The 26,214-nt window shown below is 38.5% G+C and overlaps 1 protein-coding gene across 6 annotated transcripts in view; it reads left to right on the top strand.

The window, feature by feature from the left end:
- The window catches only part of LOC118796923 (piezo-type mechanosensitive ion channel component 2), a 91,713-nt gene that overhangs the window by 59,841 nt on the left and 5,658 nt on the right, over nucleotides 1-26,214 (top strand). For 3 of the 6 annotated variants that reach the window (XM_036556069.1, XM_036556071.1, XM_036556072.1), the window contains 27 exons: nucleotides 150-393; nucleotides 553-655; nucleotides 1,528-1,684; nucleotides 1,881-1,970; nucleotides 3,921-4,042; nucleotides 4,358-4,426; nucleotides 7,115-7,218; nucleotides 7,863-7,961; nucleotides 8,738-8,858; nucleotides 8,936-9,022; nucleotides 9,184-9,350; nucleotides 9,757-9,950; nucleotides 10,586-10,759; nucleotides 11,249-12,088; nucleotides 13,089-13,347; nucleotides 13,568-13,747; nucleotides 14,884-15,172; nucleotides 15,426-15,558; nucleotides 15,790-15,937; nucleotides 16,370-16,584; nucleotides 16,815-16,973; nucleotides 17,955-18,102; nucleotides 19,478-19,666; nucleotides 20,432-20,524; nucleotides 23,552-23,721; nucleotides 25,350-25,472; nucleotides 25,581-25,660. In XM_036556069.1, the coding sequence (XP_036411962.1) occupies nucleotides 150-393; nucleotides 553-655; nucleotides 1,528-1,684; nucleotides 1,881-1,970; nucleotides 3,921-4,042; nucleotides 4,358-4,426; nucleotides 7,115-7,218; nucleotides 7,863-7,961; nucleotides 8,738-8,858; nucleotides 8,936-9,022; nucleotides 9,184-9,350; nucleotides 9,757-9,950; nucleotides 10,586-10,759; nucleotides 11,249-12,088; nucleotides 13,089-13,347; nucleotides 13,568-13,747; nucleotides 14,884-15,172; nucleotides 15,426-15,558; nucleotides 15,790-15,937; nucleotides 16,370-16,584; nucleotides 16,815-16,973; nucleotides 17,955-18,102; nucleotides 19,478-19,666; nucleotides 20,432-20,524; nucleotides 23,552-23,721; nucleotides 25,350-25,472; nucleotides 25,581-25,660 (4,757 nt within the window). The remainder of the gene's footprint in view (nucleotides 1-149; nucleotides 394-552; nucleotides 656-1,527; nucleotides 1,685-1,880; nucleotides 1,971-3,920; nucleotides 4,043-4,357; nucleotides 4,427-7,114; nucleotides 7,219-7,862; nucleotides 7,962-8,737; nucleotides 8,859-8,935; nucleotides 9,023-9,183; nucleotides 9,351-9,756; nucleotides 9,951-10,585; nucleotides 10,760-11,248; nucleotides 12,089-13,088; nucleotides 13,348-13,567; nucleotides 13,748-14,883; nucleotides 15,173-15,425; nucleotides 15,559-15,789; nucleotides 15,938-16,369; nucleotides 16,585-16,814; nucleotides 16,974-17,954; nucleotides 18,103-19,477; nucleotides 19,667-20,431; nucleotides 20,525-23,551; nucleotides 23,722-25,349; nucleotides 25,473-25,580; nucleotides 25,661-26,214) is intronic. The other 3 variants (XM_036556070.1, XM_036556074.1, XM_036556075.1) reach the window with 3 other exon arrangements.

Here is a 26,214-nt window from a genome sequence, read left to right on the forward strand (position 1 = left end):
AAAGCTTATATGTTATATTGTAAATGAAAGCAGCAAAATAATTCAGTGAGTGAAAAATATTGTTTTTGTTACTCTTTGTCAGCAGTTGCTTGATATTCAGTGCACACATTTTGTAGTGGTTGTGATAATTTGGTATGGGTGTGTTTCAGGTCATATCTGGACATGTTTAAGGTGATTGTGTTCAGCTACCTGTTCTGGTTTGTCCTCACCATCATCTTCATCACGGGCACCACACGCATCAGTATCTTCTGTATGGGCTACCTGGTGGCCTGCTTCTACTTCCTGCTCTTTGGGGGAGAGCTACTCCTGAAACCAATCAAAAAGATCCTGCGCTACTGGGATTTCTTGATAGCCTACAACGTCTTTGTTATCACAATGAAGAACGTCTTTTCTGTGAGACACAAAATTGTTTACATAATGCAGTGCTGAATCTCTATAATTTTAATGTAACAAAGACTTCTTGTTAAAATTCAGACATCCATTGTGTTTATTTCCTGTTTAATATTGGACACTATTGTAAAGTTCTAACTTGATTGTCATTGTTTTGGTCAGATTCTTGCGTGTGGCTGTATCAGCCACCTGATAGCGAAATCCTGCTGGCTGATACAATTGCTGAGTCTGGCCTGCACCATCAAAGAATATGAAGACCTGCCAGGTATGAACCTCAGTGCTTAGCCTCAGTGGTCCTTATTCATCAAAGTTGTGTAGTAATGAGTTCAGATTTTACAGACCTGTTTGACGTATGAACTGCCCGAGCTGTCTGATTCGGGAAACTGGTTCTGTCATATTGTGTTTTTAGGGAGCTAATTATTTACTACACCAGTAATGTAAAGTTACATTTGTTTCTATCATTGTGCAGGTAAAGAAATTAAGTACATCCACTTTAGTAAAAGAGTTTCTGTGTACACAATTATTAGTGTTCTCATTTGTATTTCCTATTTATTGTTATTGTTAATAAAATACTGATGATATTGATTATCATTTTGATTTTGATTGTTTAACCTCTTAACAAGCCATGGACCCACCAATGGGCCCAAAGTTTTATTGCACACTTCTATACCCTAAAAATAGTTCAGTTAATTTGCACTGAAGTCCCTGTAGTTACTGAATAATAAGCCTTTGTATGTAATAAACCCACAATGTTAAGGGGTGTTGCATACTAAATGTAAAAAACTCCAAATTAATGCAGAAAATACACTTATTATTGACTGATTATACACTTATCATGATTATCCCTCATAGAAACCATGAAATGTTCCACATGGACAGTGGTTTTCTTTTGTTCTGTTGCTGCTCAAACTGTTTGAAAGCATCTTTACTGAGTGGCATATGACAACAAAGAAAACAGCATTTTTAATCACTGTTGCTTATTTTCATAAGGCATCTGGAAGACATTATTTGCCTAATGCTATTTGTACTACAATCAATATTTTCTGTTTTTTACTGAACTACAGCATAAATTTTCCAAACTATAGACATTTGATCTACTGTTTTTTTCTGTAAAATGTCACTGGTGTGTGTTTCCAGTCTCCAGTACTGACTGTGACTTGCCCCGGGATGAAGCAGGGATCATCTGGGACAGCATTTGTTTCAGCTTCCTGCTACTGCAGCGACGCGTCTTCATGAGCTACTACTTCTTGCACGTGGTAGCTGATATCCGCGCTGGACAGATACTAGCTTCTAGGTGAACTGCGTCCAAATACACACATATATAAAAGAAACATATACTTTTATATACTCTTCAGGGCCTTTCTTAAACTTGCCATTTCTCTTTTTGTAATTCTATAATGCATCATCATAATGCTGTAAAACTAGCACTATACTGTGTATATCTTATATCTCGTTCTCTCTCTCTTTTTCTCTTTTTCTATGTCTCTCAGAGGAGCAGAGCTGTTCCAGGCTTCCATAGTGAAGGCAGTGAGAGCTCGAATAGAGGAGGAGAACAAATCCATGGAACAGCTCAAGAGACAGTGAGAAACAAACATATTAAACATTACCCTGAGGGCATAAGGTCTTGAATCATTCAGAAATTAAATAATAAAGTGAAATACTATACTTTTACATTCCACTTCTGTCTATAAACTTTCTTTGACATTTGAGACTCCAGTCATATAGCCATTTACCTCGTTTGTTAAACGCTGTGGAATATGCCCTGAAGTGGATTGTTAAAAGTAGTTAATAGACAAGTGCTGATGTTTCAGTTCCGGGTCTTTGCCATGTGATATGTGTAGTCACTAAAGAAAGCAGCTGTTCAGTTTAATTGGGCAAACCTGTTTATTAGGTATTTGTATACTCATTTTGAGGAGAGCGATTAGCATTTTACTCCCACTGAGTTGAGGGAACTAGGTGAATAGATGCATTGATATGCCTTAAGTGCATCAGTTTCCCAATACAGTGTTGCTAATGTGTGATGGAGAGGACAGCTTCACAGTTAAGCATCTTCCTATCATGACCTGAGTGTTTTTGGGTTAATTAGGTAATGACAGATATCAGTATTTATTGACTGTGATGCATTATATCATGACAGGCTTGGATTTCTGGCAAAAAGGCTTTGCTGCATACAGTAGTGGCATATTTATTTGAGTCTAAATTTGTTCATATTTAGCATATAAAAGATACACTAAAATAATGTGACTGCAACGAGTAAGAACAAATCAGATGCTCACAGGTAAAAAACAGTTTCGAGGTTTTAATGAAAAAAGGAGATCCAAACTCGCAGTGATTAAACAGGCCAAGCTCCAAACCAAGAGAGAGTGAACAAAAGCCAAAAGGGACATCCAGAGAAAGGTCAAAAAATACATAAACAGATCAAGTCAAAAACACAACAGGACAGGCAGAGAACACTCAGTACACTCAATGAAACTGTGGCAGCATTGGCAAAAAAGTAGGAGCAAACAGACAATATATTTAGCACTAGACACAGGTGAGGAAAATCAGTAATCAGGTGAAGCTGATCTGGGGTAGGCTGGTGCCTGAGAGTTCTGAGTCATGTGATCCTCCTGTGAATTCTGGGAGTTGGAGTTCAGGAGCATAAGAGTCTGTGAAGTAGCAGCTGAGTCGGAAGGAGGCATGACAGTGACTTACAACCTTGTTTTAATCCAAAGATGACATTGGAAGGAAAATATGCTTTTTTAATTACTGTGTGAAAAAAAGACTTTGTTTTTTATTTAAAATGTTTTAAAGTGCAGTGACACTCTTTTGTTTCTGAATTGGCATAAAATTATGATAAATAATCATCAGTAAGTTCAGTATTGTACAAAAATTGTAATCTTCATTTTATTTATCACTATTATTGTATTGGGGGGACAGACATGAAATTTAACTCACGGCAAATTATGGTACTATATAATAGATAATATACTAGATAATATACTGTCCATTGTCCCTGCTAAATTATAGTCTCTCAGTATATACAGATACAATCGTATGCAAAAGTTTGAACACCCCCAGTCAAATTATGTTTTGTTGATTTTATAAGTGAAAACATGTTAACATACCCTCTACAGCAAACAAACTGAAATATGCAAATTTTAGAGCACATTTTTCTATTTATTTGCCAAATTTAAATATTAGGAAAAAATAAATCATAACATATTCAATGTTCCATAACTTTTGTACTTGCCACATTTTATGTTTTCTTTTTTTCCAATATGTTAAATTCAACAAATAAACAGTAATTGTGCATTAAAATGTTCAGAACTGTGTTTTCTTCAGAGGATGTCTTCAGAGGATGTATATTTTCGCTTAGAAAATCAGCAAAACACCAGGGTTGCCCACACTTTTGCATACAACTGTATGTAAGGAATAAATAATTACATAAAGTAGAACAATTTAGAGTAAAAGTGACTTCATAGAACTCAATTAAACCGTTGTGACTTGAAATCAGAATCATATTTTTGAGTGTGAATGCATTAACCCAGGATGGACCGCATTAAGACCCGGCAGCAGAAGTTTAAGAAGGGGAAGGAGAAGATGCTGAGCATGGCCCAGGAATCTGGAGACGGGCAGAACCTTATCCCACCCGAAGGAGAAGACGATGATGGTATGATGGAGGCCTCTGAATTAAAGGAGAATATGTTTGTATTGAGTGTGTGGTGTATGGTCTCATCAAAAGCCTGGCCTTTACTAACAAGAGTGGAAACTGTAGACCAAAAATGACCTCACTGAACAGAATCATCTTCTTTGTCCTGAAAGATTTCATCTGTTTAATGATAAAGCCTGTGTGAAGTGACAATGCTTAAAAAATAACATTGTTATAAATTGTTACATCATAAGAAAACACAGCAAAACAATCTTACTTGTTGCATGTGCACATGGTTTCAGTTTTGTTAATGATCTTGCCACCATTTTATTTTAGGAGCAGAGAAAGAGAAAACCAAGGCCAAAAAAAAGCAGTGGTGGAGGCCTTGGGTTGACCATGCTTCCAGTAGGTTTACCATCATCATTTCGTCTGCTCTGAGTGCTCCTCGTGTCCTTGACCAGAACTCAGAGGATTCTCATACTGCACCAGGGCTCTGAGACTGACCCGTCAACAAACACGTATCACCCAGGCCTTACATTTCTCCTGCATCTATTTAAGGCTTCTTACACACTGGCAAAGAATGCAGCAAATATACAGTGAATATGATATTTCATAGACATTACTGTTCAAAAGTTTGGAATCACTTGTCATATTAATTATTGCTGTTATTTTATGCAATAACAATTTGACATACTATAAGCTACACATGAGAAGTTAAGATGTTTACTTAGTATTTCAAGGTTTATGGGAACATTCTTAATTCTGAATGTTATACATCTTCATTTTTCACTGCTCCATTCAAGTAAGTTAAAACCTGTGACATGGTAGCGTCGTAGCATAGAATCATTTTTATTAGAATCATTTTATAAATGTACTTGCAACAGAATTGGGTTTATACAGTTGTGTGCAAAGGTTTGAGCGCCCTGGCCAAAATGTTTTGTTGATTTTCTAAGTGAAAGTAAGTTAACACATCTGCTACAGAGAACACACTTCTGCACATTTTAATGCATAATTACTGTTTGTTTGCTGAATTTAACATATTAGAAGGAAGAATAAAACAAAAAATGAGATGTGCAAAAATTATGGCACATTTATTGTTTTCTGTTTTATTTTTACCAATATGCTAAACTTGGCAAGTGAATGCCATATTTAAATTTGTTCCCTGTAGAGAATCAGTTAACTTAATTTTTTACTAAGCAATAAAACGTGATTTCACAAGAGGTATTCAAACCATTGCATATGACTATTAAAGAAAATATATATTAAAGAAAATATATATATCAAAGAAAAGAGTGATTAGAAACTTTTGATTAATGCTTACAAAGTTTTGAAATTGAAATTTATGAAATCAGTCCATATCAAGTGTTTACATCTGAAATAACACAAAATAATAAGTACCTTAAATAGATTTGTAACACAAAGCTTCTTAGTACAGGAAAAATGTTCAAATCTGGGTGGTATCGGGTTTTTTGACCATGTTGTGACATGGATTATAAAAATCACCAGGTCTCCAGATCCAACAGTTGAGAATCACTCTGCTGTGTTTCAAATTAATCTCAAACCCATGAAGAGAAAGAGAGAGTTCATCTTTCCCAGTCACATGTACTTCTTAGAGATTAAGAATCATGACTGCAATCTCTCTCTTTCACAAATAGAGATAGAGACACCTGCGGAATGAACTGATATCTGTGGATGAAAGGTTTAATTTCATACACAGAGATGATAAAGATGAATAAAAAATAGCTCTCACGTGTATATTTTATGTCACGTCTGAACAAAACCTTGTGTCTCCAAAATGGTAATTTTTCAGGAAGAGGAAAAAAACATTCTTAACTTTAAATGTAACTTGATGGTTAATAAACGTTACATTTCATCCTAAGTAATTTTGGACCTTTTTTGTTGGTCCAGAATTACTATTTTGCATGGAGCATGAAATATTCACACAATTTAAAGACTAGCTGGCGTTTTCAAATTGTATTTAAAAAGCATGAAAAAAAGAGTTACGAGGTTTTGATCTGACAGTGATGTTGTTCTACTCTACTAGACTATGGATGGTTCAACCTGGAATGCTAGTTTGGCTAGCAGTGAATGATAGTAGATTCCAGGGTCCTAGCTTTGTCATATTAAGCCCAATTAACATTTCTGTTGTAAATAAATAAATTACAAACCAGTCCAGATAAATGGCAATTGAACAATATCAAAATGTTCAGAAACCTTGAAGCAGAACAGTTCATCTGCGTGGGGTCCTGTCTGTTTCATATCATGTTATGATGATATGATGTTATGATGTTATGATGAATTATATGACATAATTTGCTTTCATTGTTTCTATTCCTTCTTCCATAGAAATTGATTCTGTTTCTGTGACTTATCATGTTTTGATTTCTTTCATCACCCCCACCCCTATCCCACCCCTCTATATTGTGGCTCTTCTGTTCAAGGACATAAGGCAGTTTCCCTACTCGAATTCCTGTCCTGCACTGTGAAACTGAGGACAAATATGTTGATCCATTATTTTCTTTCATATGAGGACAAACTTCAAGCAGGGCTTGATTCATGATACTGTCATGTTTAGTCAGTTACAGGGCACTGCTCAGAATTCTTATATAATGTCTAGTAGTAGTTGCTTACTATTTTCAGACTTAATCTGTCATTTTAAGAGGAAAGCTAAAGTGTCTTAAAGCCTGTTAATCTTTTAATCTAAGAGTGCTTCTTTTCATTTCCCTTGACTTTTGCATGCTGTCTTCAAGCCAGAGCTTTCATAATTTTAGTTTTGAAATTGTACTGTCTGTGGTCTCTGTTGTGTTAGTAAAATTTACCAGGTTTGTAGATTTTCCTTGAATACTGTTATATATTTGGTTAAAAACTGGATAGATGTTGCCTTCCTTTGCAATCCATTTTTGGCTCATATGATAAGATACTACAGATTCTTAATTCCGAGATTGATGTAAATCAGATCATTGACTCTGTAGACTGTTAAGTGAATATCTCTGTGTTAAACCATTTTAAACCTGCACATTTGATGTTGTCCTGTGCTACTGTTTTAGCTAGAGACTATGCCTTAGGTGACTATTCACACTTTTCCTCTCTCAGTGGTGAGGAGTGGGGATTATTACCTGTTTGAGACTGACAGCGAAGAGGAGGAAGAAGAGGAAGAGAAAAAAGAGGACGAACCTCCCAAGAAATCAGCTTTCCAGGTGAAACCCTAGGTTTGAGAGGAGAAAAAAAATACAGCTGAATGCCAGAGTAGCCATATTAACATCTTTTCATGACAAGTTTTGGACCAAAGAGTTCCAACATTAACATAACTCAAGAGAACAGTGCTTCATTGTTCCTATACTATGAATTTTAGTATTCACATTTATTAACTGTAAGCTTTGCTCAAGCATTTGCATCATATCAACCTATGTGTATTTATCTATTTTACCTAGGTTTATCAATTTTAATACAGAACAATATTGATCTGAAATCTCTTGTGTTCTCTGTACATATCCATAGCCTGCTAAAGGGATACTTTAACCAAAAAAAAGCTTAAACCTGTGGTGTAAATATCTGGCCTAACAAAAACTGTGTTAAATTTTTAAAATTTCAGTGAATCTTTGTTAAATGTCAATATAATCAATTATAATTATTATAACATTCAGACATTGTTACAGTGGAATCACCACCTACACCCTTATTGTTTGTGCTGTTGGCATTTGGTCATATTAGCACTGTTTAGTCAAACAATCCCTTTAAAGGCACCCTGGAGGTGTTATTTTTCTTCGTCAAACCCACTAACTCCGTGACTGTTTTCTTTAAGTTCCCTCTAACTCTGGCTGGCTCTGTCCTTCTCCCTCAGCGAGCGATTGGAAAGTTTGCCTCAGCTGTCCTGGCTTTGCCCAGGTCTATCATAAAACTGCCCAAAACTATCCTGCAGTATATTATCAGGGCAGCCAAGGTATCACACCAGAGTTATGCAGCACTGTCTGGTTGCTTGTGTTAGATTATGGTGTTCTGCTGGCAATGCTTAGCCTTTCCCTCCCTTGGTGCTGTTTGTTGTATTAATGGGGTCTTAAAATGATTCTAAAATATTGTCCCAGATGAAGCAGCATGGAATGGAAAAGCTCTGTAAAATATGCAGTCTTGTGTTTGTTTATTGGTTTGTTTATTTATTTAGAGTGCCAAAATCTTTGGTTAGCATGTATTTCAGATGTGGCATTGCCTTTATTGATGTTGTTATATATGTGATTTGTACTGTGTTGTGTAGTGTGTTTTTCCATAAATATGTGTCTTGTCAAGGTTCAGTCCATGTGACTTGCCTCACTGTATGATAATAATAAGACCAAACAAAAGAACTCACCAGTAAGCTTATTCAAAATTTCAGAAGTGATTTCTATCTCAGTGGGGCAAACAAACTGTAGTCATGGCATTTTCCATCTTGGTTGGCTTGTGTTGCCTGGATTCAAACAATCAAAATGAAAAAAATCATATAAAAATCTTTAAAAATGCAAAGATGTTGTAATCATGATTTCATATGACGCCAGACCTTTGCTGGTTGGTATGAAGATACAGAGAGTATGAAAGTTGAAAGCAAATAGCTGAAAAATGGTTGTTTGACTTCAGGCTGAGGCTTGGCAATGTAAAAAAATTGTGATGTGCTGCCTGCAACTCGTCCATGTAATTAGCTAAATCTGTTTAGATGCTTTGATTGGTGTAGCTTGTGTTACTCCACAGTTTGTATACCACGCGTGGGTCACAGACTCCAAAACGGCACTGAAAGAGCGAAGCAAGGAGAGGCGCCATTTCTGGAGAAGATACGGTAGAGGGCATAAACATCAAAAGGACAGGAAAGAAGGTGCATCATAGAGCTAATAAAGCATTACGTAGTATTTCACACACAGTACACACTTAACACAATATGACAATAATAAGATGCATTTTTATGTGTGTCAGGGCATGTAGCAATCGAGGTAGGGGATGATGAACAACAGACCACAGAGGAGAAGAAAGAAGGGCCAGGTATGCCTGCAGATGAGCATGAAAACAAGCGTTAATGCTAATAAAAACCTCTAAGGAAGGCTTTTTAGCTTCTTTCAGAAAGTACAGACTTCTGTTTATTTGTATTTATGGTTCTGTCTTTCCAAAGCTATATGAGTAATATGCCCATCTTTTTCTAACAGACAACATCATTAAGAGGGTTTTCAACATAATCAAATTCACGTGGGTGCTGTTCCTGACCACACTGGACAGCCTGACTGTGTGGATCAACTCCATCTGTAAAGAGTACATTGATATCTCCACTGTCCTTCGCATTGAACGCTGTATGCTCACCAGAGAGGTCAAAAAGGTGCTGAACACAAAAATAAACAACATATAAGCATCATTTTCCAATTAATTGCTTCGGAGTATACAGTCTTTGTGTTTTGCAATTCAGACTAGACTGAATCAAGGTAATTATGCATGAACAGTCATCTAGTAGCCTTTCTCTTTTAATAAAAAGTAACACTTTCTTAGGGCACTTTGCCTGTTATTGTGTCTTACAGGAGAGATAGTAATGTTATCAGTTTAATTTCTGTGAGAAATGAAATTTCATAGTCTTGCTGTCTCAGAATTTGTCTTGAGAATGCATAATGTCCTGTGTTGCACAAAAAAAATCCACAAGAGTAAAAGAAAAGTCAGTTGTTTTGAGCTTTTTTTGATGCAGAGAAGAATAATATTTGCCAAAGCTGCTCACATTTGATCTGATCCCACAGGGTAATGTGCCATCACGTGAGAGCATCCATGTGTACTACCAGAAACAGATGCGTCTAAATGCGTCCCGGGAGTCAGGGCTAGACAGGATCAGCGAGGAGGATTCAACTTCAGGCTCTCAAAGGGTCCGTCGCAGACGCAGGGGCTACACTATGGAGAGCCAAGACTCTGTGATGTCCAGAGACAGCATCTCAAGGTATGTCTGACACCATAAACAGAGAATATCTTTTATGTTGTTGACCTGTTTTTGAAACAGAACAGCACAGATCTACATCTGTAGCTACCATTAATTCCTTTCTTGTATTGGATTTTTCCTCAATTTACTGTTTTAAAATTATTAACAGATTAGTAAGCCAGGGAGTTCATTAAGCCAATAATTTCAAGGGGTTCAAATATCAGAACATCCCTCCAAAACAATAATCGCTTCCAATATCTTGAGGACACTGAGAGCTTTTTTAACAGTGAAGTCATGGTTAAAGTGGTGTAATATGAAAAAGCCTGTATCGCACTCTGGTTACACTTAGAAACCATTGGTCATTTATTTTGCTGCATTCCATCAGTAAGGCTTTTGATAACAATACCCAGCCAAATTCTCAAATTCATATGCTTCATATGAATCACACCCCATGCCCAGCTATAACATTGTGAAATTACTTTAATGCTTTAAAGAACAAAGAGTCTAAAATGTATGGCTTTGAGGGTAATGTCACATTTCATCAATTATATACAGTTTATATAATTTATACATTGTTATTTTGCTCATCCTTTCTTTGTTCCCCTCAGTCATTTCATGTTTCCATCTCTCCATCTCCTTATGTCTCCATCCATTAGCGCATACACAGAGGCCACCATGCTCTTTTCCCGCCAGTCCACACTGGATGACCTGGACGATATGCCTCAGAATGTGCCCAAAACAAGCGAGCGTGCTCGGCCCAAACTGCGCAAAATGTATGGCCTGGACATGTCCAACTCATCCGGGGACAGCGGCAGCAGTGCCATCTCCAGGTCTTTAATGCAATTACACATCCTTGGTTGTTCACACCGTCACACCATCTCCTCTGCTAGAAAACGTATGATAAGAACAGGGATAAGGCCTGTTTTCAGTACTGCTAAAGTTTGCAGACACCTGACTTTTCAAAATGCTCTACACATGAGAATTTTCCTTTTATTGAAAAAGGAGAATTTTAATTTAAGTAAATTTATTTTGAGGAAAAAACATTATTGGGTGTAAATATATGTGACAGTATTTGATAGAGTACTACTCTGCTATGAGGAATAGTGTAATATTTCTAAAGTATTAGAAAACAGCTGTTTCATGTTAACAGCACATTTGCAGGAAATCTTTCTTACCAAATTAAAAAAGGAACAGCAAGAAAATTCAAATTTCAAAAGAGGTTAAGGTGTCCCAAAACTTGTGATGTTTATAATTGTACTGCATAATTTACTTCTGTTTATTAGGATTGAGTGTGTGAAAATTGCTGTTTTTTCCAATAGTGAAGCCACTCAGTGCATCACTTTATTCTCACGGCAAGGCACCAGTGACACTATCGAGGAGGCGGAGGATGAGCAGGACCATGCGCAGACCAAACGGGAAAGTCCTAAACAAGTCGAGGAACGAGAGGAAGGCCCTTGGAGCTCCATGAAGCCTGAACCAGAGCAGGAGCCCAAACTAGAGCAGGAGCTTGAAGTAGAGCAGGAGCTTGAACCAGAGCAGGAGCCTAAACTAGAGCAAGAGTTTGAACCAGAGCGGGAGCTTGAGACAGAGCAGGAGCTTGAGCCAGAGCAGGAGCCTGAGCCAGAGCAGGAAATTGAACCTGGGCAGGAGCTTGAACCAGAGCAGGAGCCTGAACCAGAGCAAGGGCCCGATCCAGAGCAGGAAATCGAACTAGGGCAGGAGCTTAAACCAGAGCAAGGGCCCAAACCAGACCAGGAGCTTGAACCAGAGCAGGAACCTGAAGAAAAAGCCCCTGGACAAATTGAATGGGAACCTGAAGATCAGCAGGATGAGGAGCAGTACAGGATGGAGCAAGAAGCCGGAGATCAGAGCCCCAGGAGGACTGACGGTGAGTCTTCTGGCCCAGAATACATATCTGCAGATCGGGGAGCTGGCCAGCTCTTTACCCCTGACACAGATGCCCCCAACACGTCTGATGCAGATGTACCGCCCAGCTATAGCAAGGCCGTAAGCTTTGACAGGCTGTCAGTAAGTTCGGAGGAAAGTGACAACGACAAGAGGCTGATGCTGATGACCTCGGACAGCAGGTCAGACTTGGACGACTCACTGCTGCCTTCACAGACCACCGAGCTCACTGCCAGCGAGCTGCTCCTCAACAAGTGAGCCATACACACTGTACACATTATATGTGTCTGTTTATATGTTTTGAAGCTGGGGATTAGAGGTCTGCATAGGTCTGATTATTAATACCTGCACCTGTTCGATTTAACCACTAATCACGTCCGCCTGCACCCGCAAAATAGTCTAGTCTATGAATCTAGTGTAATTCTTGCCCACTCCCACCCAAAAAAACCTAGCACCATTTTTGCCTGCACCCACCTGGTTCAACCTACTTTGGGCTATGCATGTGGTCCTCGTCAGCTCCCACCTGTGTTTACTGCAATCAGCTACACTGACATAGAACGTGTTCGTGCAAATCCCATGACACGCTGCAGCAGCCTCCAGGCCCTTCACACCTCTGCACACCCTGCAGCACATATAAACACTTCAGTGTTGCAAAAGAAATGTAAATATTTTGTGTATTTTAGGTAATATTTTGTGTAGCAGCTTGATGTCACTACTAACATTATTTTTATCTGTGTCATCATTATATTGTTTGCTAATTACTCTATAAGATGTCTACAAGTCAGCTGAAATTAATTTAAAGCCAAAAAAGAGACTAAGGCCGCGGCACAGGTTAAAAGGCCAAAAGAATTGCCACAGAGACAAATCTGTGATTTTGTGCATAGATATTTCTTCGATGCTCTATAGCTCCATGTGTTTTGCTGCTTGTGATTATCAACGTGTTTTTCTCTGTGGCCCACTTGCAGCTTATTTGTTGCTTGTTTGCTTCTACAAACAGCCAATAATTGTCCATGCCCACCCAAGTCAGCCAGCCATAATACCCACCCGAGCCCGCAACCTGTTGGCTGTTTACCTGCAATGACCGAAATGCTTCAAACTGAATCCCGCCCGCAAATTATTTAGCACATCTCGCAGAAGCCGCGGGTAAACCCGCCATGTGCAGACCTCTATTGGGGATGAAAGAGTTTGATTATACTTTTTAAAATAATACAATTGTACATTGTACAATTTAATTTGTTTCTCTCCATTTTCCAGAATGTTCTATGACGAGGAGCTTGAAGGCTCTGAGCGGTTCTACAAGTCCCAGCCACTGGGTCTACAGCTGTGCTATGCCCTCTACAACCTGCTGGTGGCGCACTCTGAAATGGTCTGCTACCTGGTCATCATCCTAAACCACATGATCTCGGCCTACATGGCAACGCTGGTGTTGCCCATCCTCATCTTTCTGTGGGCCATGCTCTCTGTGCCACGGCCCAGCAAACGCTTCTGGATGACCGCCATCGTGTACACAGAGGCAAGCGCCTTTTTAGTACTGGATAGTTTTTAGAGCATATTTAGAGAATGTTGTAGTAGACACAGGTTTAGAGTATCTGTACCTGTATCTGGACAGGTAACGTTCTCTCTTTACTGCCTTTCTAATAAAGTACACACAGTCTACATAATTAAATTTCATTATGATATGCAATGCCTGGACTTTACAGAAGATTAAAAAAGTGGGTAAACTCTTCTTTCAGGTTACCATTGTCATCAAATACTTCTTCCAGTTCAGTTTCTTCCCCTTCAACCAGAACCTAGCGGACAGAAATAAGCCGTACCACCCCCCCAACATCATTGGGGTTGAGAAAAAAGATGGCTACGTCCATTATGACCTTGTCCAGCTGCTTGCCCTCTTCTTCCATCGCTCTATTCTCAAGGTGCTTTCCTATGCTTATTTTTTTGTCTTAATATTTCATTTTTAGATGGTACTTAAGAAAATCTAGACTGAAAAGTGTTGTTTTATTTTTACTTGATTCAAATGTGTACATCTTTTCCACATAAATGTCACATCAACACGTTTCTTGCCAAAATTAAGTAAAATGAATTGAGTTGATCTGATAGATTTCATTCATGTGGAGCCATTGTATACACTGAAGTAAATTCAGAGCAATGTTTTTTTCAGCGTTAAAAGACAAAAACTGGCAATAACCAACATTTTGACACAATTAATGAGAGTATTACACTGAAAAAAAATTGAGGTTTAAAATTTGTCTGGGCTGCCTTAATATTTTGAGTTATTTAAACTTCAAATAATAAACTCTTCAATAAACTGAGCATAAAACGTAGATTCTTGTTCTGTTAACTTACTATGCAAAATTCATTTAACTCAAAATTTTAAGGAAGACTTAACCCTTACAGTATAGAGAGTATTATAGCTCTACATTTGACTGTACATTGACTGTACATTTGAATACTATATTTATTTGTTTTTTTATCTCATTGATGGGATGCTATTTAACAAAATTCACATGCAGTCCAGAACAGAGATTCCCAACGGAGTCCTAGGGGACCGTCAGCCAGTCCACATCTTTGTTCTGTTTCAGCTACAAACACACCTGCCTCTGGTAATTAGTCTGTAAAATACTGATTGGCTGACACGGGTGTATTGGATACTAGAACAGAACAAAATGCAGACTGGCCAGGGGTTCCTAAGGACTAGGTTGAGAACCACTGGTGCAAAATACACACAAGGGCATGTTGTTCACTTTATATCACCAAAGGTAACTTTATAAAAGAAGATAAAAGTGTTTTTAATTTTAATGTGCATTAATCTTATGATTAATTTCAAGAAAATTGCAATGTTTCTATTTGCCCATAAAATTTTCACACAGTGGAAGCTAACATTTTAGAATGTATTTTAAAAAAAGAAAATACAACAAGATTTTGATATGACAGTGACTATATTCAGTATAAAATATGAATTATATGCAGCTCCATTTATTACTTACATATGTCTATTCTGATGGGTAGTAATACCTTTCCACTTTTAACCACTTGTCTTCTCATTTTCCAGTGCCATGGTTTATGGGATGATGATGACCCCAAAGCAACAAAGAAAGACCACTCCCTTCATCGTGACGAGTCTGAGGATGAAGAGATGACAACGAAGGTGATCCCAGCTGAGGAAGAGAAGAAGAGCTTGTCCACTCACTCCATGAAGTCCATCAACATGGGCACCTCAGTTGACTCCATGCAGGTGCACGTACATATGCGCTTCCCTGAGCAGCGCACGTACCAGCGACGCAAAAGCTCCAGCGGGGTCTCACATGTGTCCCGCAATTCGTCTCTGCGCTCAAAGAGAGGTGAGGGGTCAAGGTAGCGCTCAGAATATTTGGCCAAACCAGACAGAACATGACTATTCACATCAAGTTTGGGCAACAGAAAAAAGCCATTCCTTTAAAAGCACATAAAGCTTTAATTTAAAATGAAACATATCCTGAACAGATACAAAAGAAAATTAAAAATCTCCTGACACTACATTTAAGGAGATTATTTGTATAAACATGTTGTTTTTGCATGATTATAGTTATGTTGCATGTTCTTTGCCTCCCCCAGGCAGCACGAGTACAAGAAACAGCATTCGCAGAGAGGGCAGCGAGGCCGGCGTGCAGCCAAAGAGCCGCAAAGAGCTTATCATCGAGAAGATTCGAGAGCAGCTTATCAAAGCCAAGGTCTTTCTCCTTAGGAAGTGAGTGTACATACAACAAACACTACAGATCCTACAGATCATTATTTTGGGTTTTATATGTAAATCTAAGGTATAGGGTCTTCCCTTACATTGTTTTGGGTTTTAGCTTTCTGTAAGTTTACAGCCAGATGTAAATATAAATAAAAATGTACCTGTAATGTCAGGTTGTCTGTTTCATTTAATTATAATCCAGTTGACATTTCTCTTTGCTATTCTTTATACTTTCACCAGAGCGATGGAGATCTACCTGCCCATTCGTCAGTTCTTCTATAATCTGATCCATCCTGAATATAGCGCTGTGACAGACGTCTATGTCCTTATGTTCTTGGCGGACACCGTTGACTTCATTATCATTGTTTTTGGCTTCTGGGCTTTCGGGGTATTTAAGATCAGACTTGTTATGTAGTAAAACTTTGAAAGCATGCCACTAGGAGGTGACATAGAATTTAATTATTAAAGGAGCTGTCAAATCAAAAACATAACTCATTAATAGATGAAAGATGCATCAACATCAGTTTCTTCCAGCATAAGGTTGCCAACTGAAATCCAACAGAGGAAACACAAAATTGGACGGTTATTTCAGTCAATGATTGTTCTTTATTTGATAGTTAACAGTAAGTTGCAGGGCCCTATAGCAAACAGCAAAGAATGGATGAATGAAATAAGTTGACAACCCCTCTAAACCTGTTGTTTTTTAAGAAATAAATAATTTACCATTTAATTCTTTCACTTCTAGTTCTGCTAATTGGAAATCATGTTTTGTGTGTGTCAAGCCAGTGATCTTTTCGTCTCATTAACATGTGCCTCACAGAAACATCAAGGAGGAGCAGATATTACGTCTTCGCTGTCCGAAGACCAGGTGCCAGGAGCGTTCCTGGTCATGGTCCTGATTCAGTTTGGGACAATGGTGGTGGACCGGGCCCTGTACCTCCGCAAAACTGTAATGGGAAAAGTGATTTTTCAGGTCATCCTAGTGTTCGGCATCCACTTCTGGATGTTCTTCATCCTCCCAGGGGTGACAGAGAGGTAAACAGTCCAGAAACTGTCTCTACAGTCACAGACATTTAATGCTTGTTCATACTAACAATGTATATTTCTTTTATGAGGCTATTTAGCATTGTGTACAGAACCGTTTTCTTGTGCGGTTGCAAATCATTTAAAAGCTACTATATGCTTTCACATGCGGTGTTGTTTTATAATTAATTATGCTAAAACATTTTAAACAAAGAGCATCTCCCCTCTTTGCTCTCCTCCAGGCGTTTCAGCCAGAACACCGTAGCCCAGCTGTGGTACTTTGTGAAGTGTATTTACTTCGGCCTCTCAGCCTATCAGATCCGCTGTGGTTACCCCACTCGTGTGCTGGGCAACTTCCTGACCAAAAGCTACAACTATGTCAACCTCTTCCTCTTCCAAGGGTGAGAACATAAGCAGCTATAGTGGTCAAGGCGGGAGTCATGATGGAATACTGGAAAGCATTATGATTGATTTGGTTGATTGAGGTTGAGATTGATTGAGATGTGCTTGTGGTTATGAGCAATAAAGGTAAGATGGTAAATTTATGTGTGCACTTTGGGAACCTGACTTGTGCAGACATTGCTTACCAGAGAGGGAGTAAAGTGTAACAAGGAGATTGAAAAGTTATTTAATGCTGCATGATGTAAACCAGCATGCGTCAGTTACCAGGGAATGGTCTGGTGGATCGTTTCCATCTAAGCTTGTAAAATGATGTATCAGAGCATCTTAGTTATTTACAAAGGTAATGAGTACAGTGTATATGGGGCAGGTTGGGTGTATAGCCACAGTTTGCTTAACAATCAGGGGGGAAATGAACAGAATAATCAGGAAACAACAAAACAAAGTCAGCCTAATTAATGTAGTACTACAATTGGATTGGCAGAACTCATTGTTTAAGGCTTCAAGCATAAATTCTAATTCTGAATTGACTCATATGTACAACAATATCTTACAAAAAAAATGTATACCAAAGGTTGTATTCTCATGACATATTTTAATTAATTAAAGTGCATCAGGGATTCACTGAATGTACTATTATGATAATGTGTCACACAGACTTTTTTATACATCATATTCCTTGTGCTTTTGGTGTTAATAGTGTGAAATTCTTCCCAACAGATAGATGACTTTGAATTATTAACAGAAATTGCATTTCATCTGAACTGAAATCAGTCAGAATGCCTGTAGTCTTCTTCCTGAACTTTTCCATTATTTCCCAGCTCCCAGTAGACATGAGCTGAGTAATTAGTGTTGTAGAATTCTTAATTATCGGTCTTATCTCTATCTAAAACGACATGGCCTGCTGGAAGTCTGTGGATTGGCCTCAGAACATAAGCACTGCCTGCTGTGCAGGGAAATGACTTTCTGACTGTGTTGTGAAGGTTCCGTTTGATTCCGTTCCTGACGGAGCTACGGGCCGTGATGGACTGGGTGTGGACAGACACCACGCTCAGCTTGTCCAGTTGGATCTGTGTAGAGGACATTTACGCCCACATCTTTGTGCTTAAGTGCTGGAGGGAGTCAGAGAAGGTAAGAGGCTAAAAGCATGCTGTAGTACAGATGTGGAAACACAAAGAAAGCTTATAGAAAGAAATGTGAACGTGTGTACATTTATTTAAATGATGCATTTATGCCCTATGTAGCTCTGTCACAATTATTACATAATTGCCTATTTATTTGAGGTGATCGTAATTATTTAAGCTGACCACAATCATTTACCACAGTCGTCAGATTTCACTAGCTGCAACAAGCAAAATGTAATATGGCCAAGTAAATGTAAATAAAAGAAGGCAGTAAATACATTAATTAAGACACAACATAGAGCTCATGAAAACAAAATTTGGTGCTGTAACTTATTTAGAAACAGAAACTTAGAAACTTATTCACCAACCATTAAGAAGAAGAAAGTTATTTTTCACAAAGATTCTGACATTCTCCAGTGTTTTCCTATTTGGGATTTGTGCTTAGGTATGAACAGAATCTATGCAAACTCAAGAGCACAAAAGTGCTAACAGTTCTGCAGTTTAAGAACCTGTCATGAATCTGACATAGACTTTTTCTTAGGACCTTTCTTAAGAACAAATTTAAGAAACACGTAAGAAGATATTGGTGAATGAGGCCCATTATTGGCATGAATGTTAGCATAATGAGTGGGTTTTTTTGTTTGTTTTTTTTTTGTTTTTGCTTATATTTTAACACTTGAGTAAAATTGTAGTGTACACATGATCCTGCGTAACTACTAATTTGAGTGTGTGCACACAGTGTAGAATAGCTTTTACATAGCTACTAAACAGAGCTGATCTGCTTATTTGGCCACTTTAGTCTTGTACTTTCAATGTTATATACAATGAACAAAAATAGACAGTTAAATCGCTAATTGCAATGATGTGACACTTCATGATTGTGACAGCTCTAGCGATCTGTGTTTGATCAGGCAGAGGCCTGTGACAAACTGTACTATAACACTACTACACTGGTAATGGTAATGTATTATGACAAACTGTCTTTCCTTGGGACAACTAGTGCCATTTTAGAAAGAACACGTTATACATGGTAACAATTTTTGACAGAAGAATTAATAAAAATGTTCTTTAGAAAATTTGTTAATGTGTTTGTTGTTTGGTTTTTCTGTTTTTTGTCTAAGCACAGGGAAATGCATCGAATTTATTGTCCATGATAACTTACTGATTGCTACAGATGCAGTAGATAGAGATTAGGTTGAAAATTGCTGCAGTATTGCTCTAACAGGAAGTTAATTTACAGCCTTAAATTAACTTTAGAATTAAAGTAAAAACTTGCAGCTTCGCTAGGTTTTGGGAGAAATTAAAAGCCTTAAACATAAAATGTAGGGGATAAAATGAGAGTGTGTACTGACCTCTTCTGTATGTCTGTGTTTGTGTTCCAGCGTTATCCTCAGCCACGAGGCCAGAAGAAGAAGAAGGTGGTGAAGTATGGGATGGGTGGTATGATTGTGATGTTGCTGATCTGCATTGTCTGGTTCCCCCTACTCTTCATGTCTCTAGTTAAATCTGTGGCCGGTGTCGTCAACACACCTCTGGATGTCTCTGTCAGTCTCACACTCGGAGGATTCCAGGTGTGTGTGCATGTGGGTGGGTTGGTGTTTGGGTGGGTAGTTGAGGGTTCTTAACAACTCATCTGCAGCATTATTAGAACCCTTACTTACCTGGTGTTCCTAATCGTTATATTGCATATTACTGCCACGTACATACAATAATGCTGTAAGGCTGTCACCTGGGCTCAGAAATGAAATTCGAATTCTAATTACATTATTGTTTCAGGAAGATTTAGAAGTAATTTAGAAGAAGTAATTTTTCTACAACAGTGTATTCTAATTACATATGTGGAATCTCATAAATTTCAAGCATCCCATATGCCCACAGTGTTAGAACACAGTGGTTCTCAACCTGGAGTCACATGACAGTAGTCCAAAACAAGCTTCACAGAATTTTACATTTAAAAAAAAATAACTTTTCCATTAAATCTCCCAAGCCAATGAAACCCATGCAGCATTTGTAGCTGCAGTGTGTAGCACCCCTTTGCTAAGAAGCTAATCTAGCAGCTTACTGTTATTATTATCTCACTCTGCTACAGAGTGCCTAATGTGCTAAAAATCTACCAGGAGTTTCTAGTATTCTTATACATTAAAATTTCTAATTCAAGTCAGAATAGAACATTTTTTTTGTTAATATATGGTCAGCAATGACATGTTCTTCTGCATGTTTGGTATCCATCATGTGTGATTGATTGGCCTATAATGCTGTGTACAATGATATTGAGATTTTTTATGCTGTTTTGTTTTGTTCAATTTAACCTTTTCCATCTTTTTGCTTTTATTTAGCCAATCTTCACAATGAGTGCTCAGCAGAAAAACCTGAACAACGTCACAGAGGAAGAATTTCGTTCTTTCCTTAAACTGTATAGTAAAGATTCTGTAAGTAACTGGCAAAATAAATAGTTCACATTTTGAATTGGATGTGTGATATATTTTGTTTAACCCTCTGGGGTCCACAAACTTGCCTGTGCATCGTATTATATACACTATATTGCCAAAGGTATTCACTCACCCATCCAAATCATTTAATTCAGGTGTTCCAATCACTTCCGTGGCCACAGGTGTATAAAACCAAGCACCTAGGCATGCAGACTGCTTCTACAAACATTTGTGAAAGAATGGGTCGCTCTCAGGAGCTCAGTGAATTCCAGCGTGGTATCGTGATAGGATGCCACCTGTGCAACAAGTCCAGTCGTGAAATTTTCTCGCTACTAAATATTCCACAGTCAACTGTCAGTGGTATTATAACAAAGTGGAAGCGATTGGGAACGACAGCAACTCAGCCACGAGTTGGAAGGCCACGTAAAATGGCAGCGGGGTCAGCGGATGCTGAGGCACATAGTGCGCAGAGGTCGGCAACTTTCTGCAGAGTCAATCGCTACAGACCTCCAAACTTTATGTGGCCTTCAGATTAGCTCAAGAACACTGTGTAGAGAGCTTCATGGAATGGGTTTCCATGGCCAAGCAGCTGCATCCAAGCCTTACGTCACCAAGCGCAATGCAAGGCGTCGAATGCAGTGGTGTAAAGTGCCGCCACTGGACTCTAGAGCAGTGGAGACGTGTTCTCTGGAGTGACAAATCAGGCTTCTACGTCTGGCAATCCAATGGACGAGTCTGGGTTTGGCGGTTGCCAGGAGAACGGCACTTGTCCGACTGCATTGTGCCAAGTGTAAAGTTTGGTGGAGGGGGGATTATGGTGTGGGGTTGTTTTTCAGGAGTTGGGCTCGGCCCCTTAGTTCCAGTGAAAGGAACTCTTAATGCTTCAGCAGACCAAGAGATTTTGGACAATTTCATGCTCCCAACTTTGTGGGAACAGTTTGGGGATGGCCCCTTCCTGTTCCAACATGATTGCACACCAGTGCACAAAGCAAGGTCCATAAAGACATGGATGAGCAAGTTTGGTGTGGAAGAACTTGACTGGCCTGCACAGAGTCCTGACCTTAACTCGATATAACACTTTTGGGATGAATTAGAGCGGAGACTATGAGCAAGGCCTTCTCGTCCAGCATCAGTGTCTGACCTCACAAATGCACTTCTGGAAGAATGGTCAAAAATTCCCATAAACACACTCCTAAACCTTGTGGAAAACCTTCCCAGAAGAGTTGAAGCTGTTATAGCTTCAAAGGGTGGGCCGACATCATATTAAACGCTATGGATTAAGAATGTGATGTCACTCAAGCTTATATGCGTGTGAAGGCAAACAAGTGAAAACTTGTGGCAATATAGTGTATGTGTGTGTATCATGTCATATGCAAGTGCCTTTAAAAGTGAATTTAAGAAGATATTTAAGAAGACCCCAGCAGAGGGTTAACATTAACATATTTGGTGCTAAAAAATACAAACTCAATTCCAAAAGAGTTGGGACACTAGGTAAAATGTAAATAAAAACAGAAAGCAATTATTTATCCACTTTGACTGTATTTAAACTAAAGCACTGAAAAGGCAAGATATGTAATGTTTTACCATATCAACTTCACTGTTTTATGTAAATATATGCTCATACTGAAATTGATTCCTGCAACATGTTCCAAAAGAATTGGGACAAGGTCAGTTTAAGACTATGTACACTGTGAAATGTTCAGAAACAGGTGATTCAATTATGCTTGAAGGAGCATCCAGGAAATGTCTAGTCCTTTATGAGCAAGGATGGGTTGAGGCTTACCACTTTGCCAAAAATGCAACAGTTTAAAAGGAGCATTCCTCAACTGGGGATTGCAAGGATTTTAGATATTTTACCCTCTAGAGCATGTGTCAAGCCCCAGTCTTCACAGGCCAAAACACTGCAGACTTCAGCATGCTGCTTAATGAAACACACCTGATACAGCTCATCAGCTAATTTGCAAAGCCTTCATGGACTGAATTCAGACCGTTAGACAAGGGTAAACGCTAGTCTTTGCAGGACTTTGACCTGAAAGGTGCATAATATCATCAAAAGATTCAGGGAATCCGGAGGAATTTCTGTGCATAAAGGGCAAGACTGAAGACTACAATGAATGCCTGTTACCTTTGACCACTCAGACTGCACAGCATTAAAAGCTGGCATGCTTCTGTGATGGACATCAACATATGAGCCGGAAATACTTTGACAAAGCGTTGTCAATAAACATTGTCTGTCGCTGCTTCCACAAATGCAAGTTAAGTCTGTACTTTGCACAATGGAAGGCAAATGTCAACAACATACAGAAACGCTATTGACGTTTCTGGGCTCAAAGTCAGCACAGTGGAAACGTATTGTGGTCTGATAAGTCAACCTTTCAGATTGTTTATGGGAGTAATTGATCTCGTGTTCTCTGGGTCAGTGAAGAAAAGGATTGTTACTAGTGTAAATTTCAAAAGGCTGGTTCTCTCATGGTGTGGAGATTATCAGTGAGTCTTTTTCAGGGATGCACATGCTTATTTCAACATGACAGTGCTCCCCTCACAACTTTGTTGGAATGTGTTTTAGTTATTACATTTGGAATTAGAGTATATTTACAAAAACAATGCAATTTATAAGCTAAAAAATAAAATATTGTGTTTTTGTACTGTTTTCAATGTAATACAGGTCAAATTTACCAATCACTGCAAATTTACCAAAACTGTGTGACGGTTTTGGAACTGGGTTTGTAATAGGCTTAAAATGCTTTACATGAAAATGCCAATTAGAATGATACCCATTGGTCTGTGTTGGGATCAGTTCTGTTTTAGTTCAACCATATTGAGCTTGAAGACTCATAACTTTACAGCAGACATTGAAATAAATAATGTGACTGAACTGAAAACAACCTGATTGAACTGACCCTAACCCTGTCTCTCTGCAAGTAAATACAGTGCATGAGTTTTACTTACTTCCTGTAAATTTCAATTCTGCTAAGTAGTAAATGTGAGAACAGTAGTTCTAAATAAAGTGTGTTGTTTCATGTGTAGACAGCCTTGCAGTTTCTTGAGGCATATGTGCATCAGGATCTTACTATAGCTCACCTTGAGGGAAACTCCAACTCACTGTGGACCATCAGCCCACCCAGCAGGAAAAACCTGATAGAAAGGCTGGCCCCAGATGTCGAATTCCCTTTAACCATGACCTGGTCTATACAGAGGTACAACTCACTGTCTCACTGAACAATTTACAGAGGAGTTTAGTGAACGCTATTACACTCCTAAGAAAATTGTCCTTTAAAAGAGCAGTTTGTAAGGGTGGCGATCCCTCTGGTGAAAATGTACATTTGCAAGCAACTTGTACACAAACACTTTAAGCATGTTCTCCATGTTTAACAAGCTGTAGTGGTTGCAGTATACGATGGTAATTTGCAAATGTAGACTTGCTTATAAGGGGAACATGCAGGGCAGTGGTGTTAACCACTATGCTACAACCACACTGCCATTCTTAACAACGCTTTAATCCATTTGGGTGTCTAGCCAATCTGTCTGGACTGTCTTTTTCATTAAGCCTAAGTTTGCAGCATAAATGATGTAATGATGTAGCATTGACTTTTGAATGAATATTTCAGGCTTAACAGGTTGACTTGCAACAGCATTCAGACACCACATTTAACTGTTTTTCTGACTCAATAATTTCATAATTATTAACATTTTTTTGTAGCGCAGCTTTGAAGAACTATACTCTGAAAGTTTTTTAGGGTACTAAAATTGGTTCTTCCATGGCAAGAACCCCTTTTAGCACCTTTATGTTCAGAAAAGACTGAAAGAGTGCAGAAAGAGAGGGGAAAGTGTAGAAAACAATACAAGATCATAAGCATTCCCTTTGTCAATTTAACAAAGAAAGTTTTTTTGAAAAACTGGATATGAGTTCTTTGGTTACTTTTAGGCTTTTGCTCAGAAATTCTTCATCATAATCCTCTGCACACCTATCCACCTATCCTTGTCAGTGAATTTAAAATATTTTGAATATTATGTCATGATCTGGGACAGCAGTGCTGCTGGAGTTTTTAAACACTTAAGTGTCACTGCTGGACTGAAAATAGTACACCAACCAAAAATATTGAGTTAACAGCGTCCTGTGAACAGCATCCCCTGACCACTGATGAAGGACTAGAGGATGACCAACACAAACTGTGCAGCAACAGATGAACTACTGTCTTTGACTTTATATCTACAAGGTGGACCAACAAAGTAGGAGTGTCAGTGAGTGGACACATTGTTTAAAAACTCCAGCAGCACTGCTGTGTTGATCCACTAATAGCAGCGCAACACACACTAACACACCAACACGTCAGTGTCACAGCAGTTCTGAGAATGAATCACCACCCAAACAATACCTGCTCTGTGGTGGTCTTGTGGGGGCCCCACCAATGAAGAATGGGGTAAAAGATGGCTCTTTAACAAAGTAGGCAGAGAAACAGGTGGACTACAGTCTGTAGATGTAGAACTACAGAGTGCAACTATATGGTAAGTGGAGCTGTTAAATGGACACTTAGTGTAGATACAAGGAGGTGTACTTAATAAAGTGATTGGTTTGTGTATATAAGCCATCCATATAACCATGTAGTTCCAGGCTGAAGCCCAGCTGCATATGCGCTGTATGTTGCTATGATAAAATCTTGTTCAAAAACAGCTTTTAAATGGCTTTTAAAGTAAAACCTTAAGCACCCTTTCACTTTTCACACTTTCACTTTCCCTGTACAATGTAATATAGTGAGCAGTTAAAAAGAACTGTCTCTGTATGAAAGCTTTCTCTAAATATATTTTGGTTGTTGATTTTGTACAGGAACATGAGTTTAGGAGCCAAAGCAGAAGTGGCAACAGGCAAACACATCATCACCTTGGACCAGGAAACAAAAGAAAACCTTAAGAAAATACTGCGGAATGATTCTGAAGCGAAAGATAAAGTGTGAGTCTGTACTTAACAGTTTAAGCATTTATTTAACATTTAACATTTATTACAACTTTAGCATTGTTTTTGATGTGTGATAATTTGTTTCAAAATGCATTTTTTTAGGCTCATCAAAAACATTTTTCCAAGATATCTTCGGGCACCTAGTGATTCCAACACCAAACCCATTGAGCAGCTGAGTGCAGGTAAGACAGTGGCTTTGAGATTCAGCACATTAAGCTGTGATCAAATACAATTTCAGTAACACACCTAGATCTAACCTACATTACCTAACACAACTATTACAGAGGCTGTTTCCACTACCACTACCAACCTGATAATTTTTCACTGGCACGGCATGTGCCAGAGACACTCACACATCACTTTATGCAAGTCTGAGTCAAGTCTGAAGTCTTTAGTTGTGAGCTTCAGTTCACTCTCAAATTGTATTAGCTGTAGACATTACATTGCACATAGGCAATGAAAGCACTACAGTGTGCGTGGTATAAGGCCTCAGTTATGGCCACAGTAACAGCCTTCCTGTCTCTGATGGCCCTTGCTGTATGCTTGTACACCTGTCATGGACTAGAAAGCGTCTTACTCTGTTCCACTGACCACTTTACTGAATATATGAAAGTAAAAGGTAATCTTATACCTGAACAACAAAGAAATAATTTCAACCCATTATTCTTTAGTGATGACCTGAAACTTACTAAAAAAAACTTTATAAGCTATGTTAGCTGTCAGGCTGTCCAGCTAT

This window comes from Colossoma macropomum, unplaced genomic scaffold (genome assembly GCF_904425465.1).
Source record: "Colossoma macropomum unplaced genomic scaffold, Colossoma_macropomum, whole genome shotgun sequence".
In the NCBI taxonomy this organism is placed as follows: domain Eukaryota; kingdom Metazoa; phylum Chordata; class Actinopteri; order Characiformes; family Serrasalmidae; genus Colossoma; species Colossoma macropomum.